Raw genomic sequence first — 8814 nt, 5'->3', positions numbered from 1 at the left:
ATTCATGTGGTGGCCTACAATGCTACAAGTTAATTATTCCAGTAGCTCCGTGGAATACAATGTAGAGTGCAGTGGTTTGAAACTGAAACATGTCAGCATTTACATTTCATTTTGTAGAAACTATTGCATAGATCTTTATGCGTCTGGAATGAGTTTTTAACAATTTTACCATTTATTTACATCTCTTTTATGTTTTAATTGTTCTCCCTCGTCCACGCGTAGATTATCAAGGCACCAGTTGTGTCAATAAACAAAGAAAGCAACACATTGTTGACATATATTTGATCTAATCAAAGTAGAACAAAATTTGGACGAGAAAAATTGAATTGTAGTGTGTATGTTTAGCTTTCTGACAACTTGATCAGACTTAAACGTTCGTTCCTTTCATCTGCTACAAATACGTACAATACGACACAATCATTATTTATGGTGTAATAAGATTAATTGGCAGGTGCCAATTGATTAGCGTTCGCAGTAAATTACCTGGTAAACCACTTTATCAAAATGCAAACACAAAGTGTTGAACCTAGTAAGACCATTTGAAATGTATAAAAGGAAAATCAGTTGCACGTTACAAATCCTACATCCAGGCTAATTAACTAAGGTGTGATGTTTATGAATAAAACAGTTATTTTTTTTTTAAGAACTGGTAGGCTATTATTACGCTACTTTAGATTTTAAACAATTAGTTTTTCATGCCATTGAAGTTTTGTTTATATTACATTTAATTCAAATCAAATAATTTCTAATATCATCGTTCGTTATGATAACAGATTCTAATATGAATTGATTTACATTATTACAATATTATTTTATACTTAAAAATATTTTATCCAGAGATACGTTTGGTAGTGGCACGTAGAGTAACAAAAAAAAAACACACACACATAAGAAAAACAAATTATTTATCCCTGTAATCTGGCTCCGCCCTATGTTAATTGCAATGTCTTTGATTCCGAAGATCAAGGGTGAGTGCTGCAGTATTTCACATGACCACGCCAGCTGAGTTGAGACCTAGATAAAGCCAGTTCTACTCGGGGATAGGTTTACTTTGATGTCTTCTGTGACTGTCGTCTTCACGGGCTTTTCTTTGGGCCTCAAATGAGTGTAAGGTTGATCTTATAGATTTCAGTCAATCATTTTAAAGACTTAGAGGCGTGGTGGCTGAGCGGTAAAGCGCTTGGCTCCTGAACCGGGGTTCTCGGGTCCTGATGAAGATTTTTTAATTTCGGGGTCTTTGGACTCCTCTGAGTCCACCGAGCTGTAATGGGTACCTGATATTAGTTGGGGAAAGGTAAAGGCGGTTGGTCGTTGTGCTGGTCAAATGATACCCTCGTTAACACTGGCCACGGAGGCAGATGAACATTACTTTACTTTACAGACTTTGGCTCCAATTAAAAGGTAAAACAGATCTAGTTATAATCACATTGTAACAGATATTAAACAGACATTAAAAACAGGTCTAAAAGCATAGTCATTAGTCATTAACTAACCTCCTCCTCCCTTTTTTTATAGCTGCAAACAGATGAGCTACATTCGTAACATGTTGCCATGGTCAAAATTAATTTGCATATTTGCGGTTGTCGGTCTTTCTTATTGCATGCCAGGTATGTACATCTTGTTAAAGTTGTTGATTAAACATGGCTAAACAGTCATCACATCTCTCCTCAACAACAAGTTGTTTGTTTTTTCTTTTATTCTTTAACTAAATAATCACACATTTTATATGGGAAACATATGAGAGCCTTCTCTAACTAAATAATCACACATTTTATATGGGAAACATATGAGAACCTTCTTTAACTAAATAATCACACATTTTATATGGGAAACATATGAGAGCCTTCTCTAACTAAATAATCACACATTTTATATGGGAAACATATGAGAACCGATATTACTTTAAAATGGGCTAGCTGAAATTACTTTCATTTTGCTAGATATCAAGTATTGATGTTTATCCTATTGACAGATCCCAGGTCGTGTAAGAACTCTACAATGGCAGATGTCGTTATCCTGCTGGACGCCTCAACAAGTATTGGAGCCAATAATTGGAAAACTGAGATCACTTTTGCCGCAGACCTGGTCAAATCCTTCAGCGTAGGATCAAATGATGTTCGCTTTGCTGCAGTGATGTTTAACAAGGACTCCTCCAAGATATTTGACCTTAAGTCATTCTCTGCTGCACAGGATATTGCTGACGTAAGCACTCCAGTTATACGAAAAAAAAAAATGACGACTGCTTTATATCTTTGTATCTTAACTTATAAATTACAGACTCTCCTTTAAAAGATCAAAATGGTTACGTATCTCAAGTGTTCATGTGTCTATCTAGTCGTGTAATTTAACTGTTGACTTAAGCTCTGTTAGGCCATTGGTTTTCCTGGCTGATTCAAGCAACCAGTTCCACATCTATTGGTACTTAAAAAAGGAAGTTTTGTGAAAATCTTATTTCCTGGTTCCTTCGGGTTTAATGATACTTGAAAGTAACGCGTCATTTCATATTTAGACAGATTAAATACGAAATCCATACCTTTGTGCTTCGTGACTTAATCTTAAACGAATGTATTGATTAAGTTATTCAGGTTATTTCCCTTGCTGGCGTGAATGACAAAGCCGTAAAGCTTCAATGAAATGGATAAGAGTTCGGTTGCACTATGAAAATGTTGCTTTTCGAGTTTGTAATTTTTTGTTTAGCTTGACGTTGTAACAGGCTGACAGTGTTACTTCTCTCGCCATTGTCGGGATAACTCCTAATCGATGTAGCAGAAGTCTGAAATTAAACTAACTGGCAAACAGATGTCACGCTAATTATATTGCAGCTCATAGTCTGTTAGACCTGTCTGTTTGATTGACGGCTGTAAAGCGGCTCCGTACTTTTAAAACGAATGCGAGGATCAAAACAAAAAATATCTGTTTAAAGTGCTCGTTGGTGATAACCTGAGGTCAGCGCGATTAAAAGACGTATGGCTGTCTATTGTGTTCAACATTCTTTTTTAAAAGGTTTTCAGGCCAAAGTAACGAGTTAAAATGTCTTACTATTTCATAAACATTCACATGCCATTCTCACTGATACGAACAAAAAACGAGAAATTTAAGTTAATTAGTTGAATAAAGGCAATGAGTCACTATATGAATGTATGTTTATTGAAGGAATCATTTCATTGTACTTATTCATTTCTATTTAATTTTTTTTTAATCTGGTAACCTAATCTATTAGGAAGCGCAGTGGCTGAGTTATTAAGCGCTTGGCTTCTGAACCGCTGGTTCCGGGTTCGAAACCTGGCGAAGACTGGGCTTTTCAATTTTGGGATCTTTTGGTCGCCTCTTAGTCTATCGAGATTAGTTTGGTGAAAAGTAAAGGCGTTTGGTCGTTATTGCTGGTCACATGACACCCTAGATAACAGCGTGTCATAGATACAGATTACACTTACATCATCTGCCCCATAGATCGCAATGTCTGCGTCAAGCGCTAACAATTGTACATACATATTATTATTATTATAGCTTTTATATAGATACCCTCGCTACTTTCATGCTTATAGCATGCTCAGAGCACTTTTGGTCCAATCTCATTTGTGGACCAGTGGGGGGGGGGGGGGAGGGGGTATCTAGGAGTTGGGGTTAGGCGCTCAGTAAACACAACTCTGTCCGAGTCGGGTGTCGAACCTCGAGCCCCCTTGTAGGTAAGCCAAGCCAAGTTCAAGCGCACTTGGCCTCTCGATTTCCCCCCACACAGAAAGAACACATCGTAAATAACATTAATACCAAAGCTCCAAAGTTAGTAGAATGAATCTTGGTGAAGAGTGGGATTTTTAATTTTGGGATCTTTTGGGCGCATCTGAGTTTACCCAGCTCTAATGGGTACCTGATATTAATTAGGCAGTCGATAGTTTTGCTGGACAAATAATACCCTCGTTAACCGTGGGCCACAAAAAACAGATGACCTTGACATCATCTGCCCTATAGATTGCATTACTACGTAAACCTAATCTATTTGTTTGTTATTCGACTCTTAATGTTGAAGTGATAAAATGAGAAGATCTAACATATACCCTTATATGTTAACGAGCACGGCATTTATGTATTGTGAATATATATATATATATATATATATATATATATATATATATATATATCACCTTAAACTTCGACCATTCCCTTAGACTGTTGAACCGTTGGGGCACCACACAAGATCTCTTGATCATCCATCTCCATTCCTTTCTGTCTTTTGCCTTGCACAGAATCTCCTCAAGAGAAGGCTCGTCCATTCCTTTATGTTGGTCTTCCCATCGCTTTCTCCGTGTGCCTCTTCTTCTTTTTTTTTCTGGTACTGTTCCCTGCAGGAAGATCTTTGTGAGCCCTGAGGACCTTGTACTATGGCCATATAATTTTAGTTTGCGTTTTTCAACAGTAGCTAGAAAGTCATCGTTGGGGCCTAAGTGCTGTACTAATCCAGTCTCTAATCTCTTCGTTTGCGATGCGGTCTTTGTATGTGATACCTAGGATCCTTTTGTAGCATCTCAATTCCATTGTCAGGATACAACTCTCTAGTTCTGTAGCCAGTGTCCAAGATACACAAGCATATAAGAATGTGGCCATGACCTGTGTTCAACTACAAGCTTTTACATCTATAATATTTTTGTGTATATATGCTAACTAGAAAATATCTTATTTATTACCGCTTGCTGAAAACACACAACTGACAGAAATGTTTAAATAACTACATTTTAATTTTTTTTTCTGGTTTAAGATATTATAATATGTATCAGCCTGGATTATTTACCATGGACGCTACTCTTTAAATTCAATGTATAATTAAGATAAGCTTCTAACACCCTCTTGTCTTCAGTTCAGAAGTCATACTAAACTAAGACAGTCCTCACCAGTGAATAGTTGAAAGTTCCAGGAGGTAATTTCACACAGGGCCGGTCTTAGGCCACTGCAACCTATGCGGCCGCAGTGGTCCCCGCGCTTTCATAGGCCCCGCGCTAATTCTAGGTGTATTTAAAAAATTGCAAAATACATACGAAAAATTCCTGGAAATCTCCTGAATTTATTAAAATCTCCTGATAACTCATAAAAATAAAACATCTCCTGAAAAATAGACAAAATTGTCATTTGTGGGAGTCGTTCATTGCGGAAAACGCCAATCGTACGTGCGATAAAAGAAAAAAAGGCATTGTCAGCTTTCATGTAATAAAATGTAATAATCGGGCGAATTCTCACCTTAATCGGAAGCTACAATACTTTATTTACTTTTATAGTTACTGGCATATAAATATGCCATAGGTTGCAAGGTTCGTAAAGTAAAGTTAACTTGATCGCAATTTTGTACTTAGTAACGTCGATTTTTTTTTAATACAAAATCTTTATTTTCACTGATTATCCTTATTTCCACTCAGACTAGGCCCCGCGCAATTAGTTTCGCATAGGGCCCTGCTATTGTTAGGACCGGCCCTGATTGCACATATATTTTAGTCATTAAGGAAATATAAATATTCTTTGGCAAGTTCTCAAAATTGAACAATAATACACCGTAAATTAACTTCATTAAAACAATAAATAATATATTTTAAAACTTCCGTCTATATCTACGCCAGTCTTCTACCATCCTAAGAAATCTACTCTTTCAGTCCCACAATGCCACACTCTTGTTTCTGCTTTCAAAGCCCATGGTCAATTAGTTGTAAGACCTGATTTATAAATAGTAGTAAAGTCCCCTTGTTCCATTTAATAGTTCCTATTTTGTGTACTCAAATATTTTGGTCCAAATGTTAGACAATGAATTTTTTTTTTTTTTTTTTTTGTAGACTTTAGACAACATTCCTTATCCAAACACTGTCGGTACTAACACTCACCTGGCACTGGCTCAAGTCAGATCTCAGAAGCTGTTTAGTACAATGTCTGGAGGCAGGTTCATTGCCAAAGATGTTCTAGTTATACTGACAGATGGCCGTTCTAAGCATCCAACACTAAGTAAGATCAACCTCAACATTATTAACTAATAAACTATTTAGTAAGCGTCCTGTCCAAACTTTGTTTCTAAAAAGACAAACTCTCTTTGTAATCTGGCTTTTTTTTATTAGTATTTCTACCTTGGACTACACATAATGAGGATCTATTGAAAAGGTCAATTAGTAAAAACTATCTTCTCACAAAAGAGTTAATTAACGAAGAATACAGTCAAATGTTATTTCACTGTTGTTTCTAATTGCTAAATTATTTCTTTAAAAATTAATCCTACTTTTTGTTAAAGATAAATGAATGGTACTATGATAATGTAATGATTCGACTGATTTATTTTATTTTACTTTGATAGTTTTCTACATTACAACCACGGATATTGGTTTGTTACAAAACTATAGGATGTATCCACGAAATTACATTTGCCATTAATGTTATATGTTATATTTTAGCCCAAGATGAGGTGGAACTTTTGAAAGCTTCTGGCACTAACGTCATTTCAGTGGGAATCGGCCAAACGGACAGGAATGAACTTGCCAGGATGGCTTCCAAGTCTGAGAACGTGTTTACAACTGCTGACCTCAGATTAGTGGATCATATCAAGAAAGAATTTTCAACTACTATTTGTGACAGTTAAGTAACACTAAATGTAGGAGATTCCATAAACTATTTTTAACAGACTGTCATTCTATCCACACTGCTCGTGCGTTTGTATTTAACGTTATGTCATTGCTCAGGGGAGCAACTTTTTATTTTGTTTTACATGCTTTGGATATTTCCTCAGAGTGAAAGATTACTACTATCTGATAAGAAATCTCTGGTTTAACGATTTTTTAAAATTGAATATTGACCTTATAAAATGGTTTCATGGTTTCAGCGGGAATTCCCGCACGCGACTCCATTGTTTCTTTGTATTCAATACAGAGTTCAATAAATCAAAAGACGCACATAGACATTTCACGCTATGTCTCATATATGTGTAAGCTTCAAGAGGGTTTTGAAAAATACAAATGTAAAATACTTCTGTATAGTTAGATTTAAAATGGATGATTGTTCAAAACTTACTAGAGAGACTCCTTGCAATGATTACACTTTACAAGAGATAAAGAGAAGGACAACTCGTAGACCACCATCAGCTTTACAAAAAGAGCAGATTAATTTAAAAAATATATTTATTTATATTTCTTTTTTTTTATATTAAAAATAAAAGAAATAGTTAGCATTGAGTTTTATTGTATATTTATCTACTTTTTGTTTACAATGTATTCTCCTCTTTATTGCAGTTCAACCCTTGAATCAAGTCAGCACTTTAGTGTAGAACAAGCCTGATATACTTACAAGAAGACAAAAATACCCAATATAGAAAAATTACTAAAAGTGTTGTTTTTTTTTCCTAATATTGTTTTTTTTTTAAATTTTGTAGTATTGTCTGAGGTGTGTGATTCTCATGAGACATTTATTCTCATTAAATGCACATTAAATAAAGGTATTAGAGTTCATTTATAAACGTTTAGTGCCGAGTAGAATACAGTGTTTCCGTGGTCTTATACATGGCCTCCTTCAGTTGTGGTCGGAACGATGTCGCCCACACATCAGTTCCCCCCACTCCACACTGCTGATGTATCCAAAGGAAAGGCAGTGCCGATACAGTTTGGGGTCAGCGGCATCGCAGGTTCTGCCAGAGTGTATCACCGGGTGCTGCAAACTGCCTGGTCGTGCGGTTTGCACGCTGGACTGTCGTTCAGATTCATCGATGGTCCCGGATTCAAACCCTGCCCGCTCCCATCCCCCGTCGTCCTACGGGAGGTTTGGACTAGGAGATAATTATCTTCAACTCTGAAGGAACACCCGAAACATATAAAACAAAACAACTGCCTTAGGGTCGCCATCTCCGGATTTTTCCCCAGGGTTGACTCCCGAAGCCTTTCCCATGATTGGGTATAGCTGCAAGGCAACAGAGGTTTGAATTCAGAGTTTTCCTTCTCCTAGGTGGGTAGCCAGCCATGGCTAACGAGCCCCTCCTGCCCGAAGCTTACAGGTTAAGGCGCCAGTCACTCGCCTTTCCCTTCTCCTGTTAGTGATAACGGTTCCGCCGGACTCAATATCTGAGCCACACATGAAGGCCAGGAGTTGGACTGGTTGCCAGAGACTATTTGAGACGCATGCCATTAGGAAGCATTTTATAGGTAGTGGAGTGCTTACGTCCATTACCACTTCCGGCAATGATAACCTTGCGGAACCTCTGTTGTCTTATAGAGTTTTAATTTTTTATTTCTACCTCAATACATCTCTTATGTATTTCTGTGTCGTTACTAATTGAGCAGTAACAATTCAATCTCTGTGGCTTCCGAGAAGAAATAAATACGATACTGAATTATCACAGTATGATTTTTTGTATGTCAACATCTGTAGAGCAGATAAATGTGAATTTTATGACACTGAGAATATTAAATAATAAATTGTGTCTAATAACTTTTACAAACTGAGAACTTGGGCGAAATAAAAAAAACTTTCTAAAAAAAAACTTATAAAAGGGAAAGCACCGCTAAATGTCTTTTAATGCAAATTCCAGCAACTTTTTTTTTGGACGGCTCTTTCATTGTTGAATAGGATAAGAGTATGACTTATGTTTCAGCCATATTACAATAATCTCCTGTTGGCAAAGTGCTGGATGACTATGCAATTATAGCATAAAGCATAACATTTGGTTGAATGGGGGTGGGGTTAAGATTTAGGTCATACGTGTCATTTACATAGAAGTCAGATTGATAAAAAAAAACAGTATGCAAATAATGGATGGATTTATCTGTTGGCAAGCGTCCCGAGACATGACGTTAAACTGCGCTC

The 8814-nt window shown here is 36.6% G+C and overlaps 1 protein-coding gene across 2 annotated transcripts; it reads left to right on the top strand.

Moving 5' to 3' along the window:
- Positions 1 to 583: 583 nt before the first annotated feature.
- Positions 584 to 7378, top strand: LOC106072492 (collagen alpha-1(XIV) chain-like). 2 transcript variants are annotated; one of them, XM_056003911.1, is made up of 6 exons: positions 584 to 604; positions 1516 to 1607; positions 1973 to 2202; positions 5814 to 5979; positions 6420 to 6599; positions 7251 to 7378. In XM_056003911.1, the coding sequence occupies exons 2-6, from the start codon at positions 1526 to 1528 to the stop codon at positions 7283 to 7285; spliced, it is 693 nt and encodes a 230-aa protein (XP_055859886.1). In that variant the 5' UTR covers positions 584 to 604; positions 1516 to 1525; the 3' UTR covers positions 7286 to 7378. The 2 variants fall into 2 exon arrangements, with proteins under 2 accessions (XP_055859886.1, XP_055859887.1); XM_056003912.1 differs by lacking the exon at positions 584 to 604 and adding an exon at positions 607 to 649.
- The last annotated feature ends 1436 nt before the right edge of the window (positions 7379 to 8814 follow it).

This window comes from Biomphalaria glabrata, chromosome 11 (assembly GCF_947242115.1).
Source record: "Biomphalaria glabrata chromosome 11, xgBioGlab47.1, whole genome shotgun sequence".
In the NCBI taxonomy this organism is placed as follows: Eukaryota; Metazoa; Mollusca; class Gastropoda; family Planorbidae; genus Biomphalaria; species Biomphalaria glabrata.
The sequence above is the reverse complement of the archived record's forward strand: the minus strand, read 5'-3'. Positions and strand labels throughout refer to the sequence as shown.

Coding starts and splice junctions, on each gene's coding strand:
- LOC106072492 (XM_056003911.1), top strand. CDS start 1,526: ATGAGCTACATTCGTAACATGTTGCCATGGTCAAAATTAATTTGCATA. Junction 5,980..6,419: donor TTCTAAGCATCCAACACTAA/GTAAGATCAACC, acceptor GTTATATTTTAG/CCCAAGATGAGGTGGAACTT. Junction 6,600..7,250: donor TTCAACTACTATTTGTGACA/GTTAAGTAACAC, acceptor TCTTTATTGCAG/TTCAACCCTTGAATCAAGTC.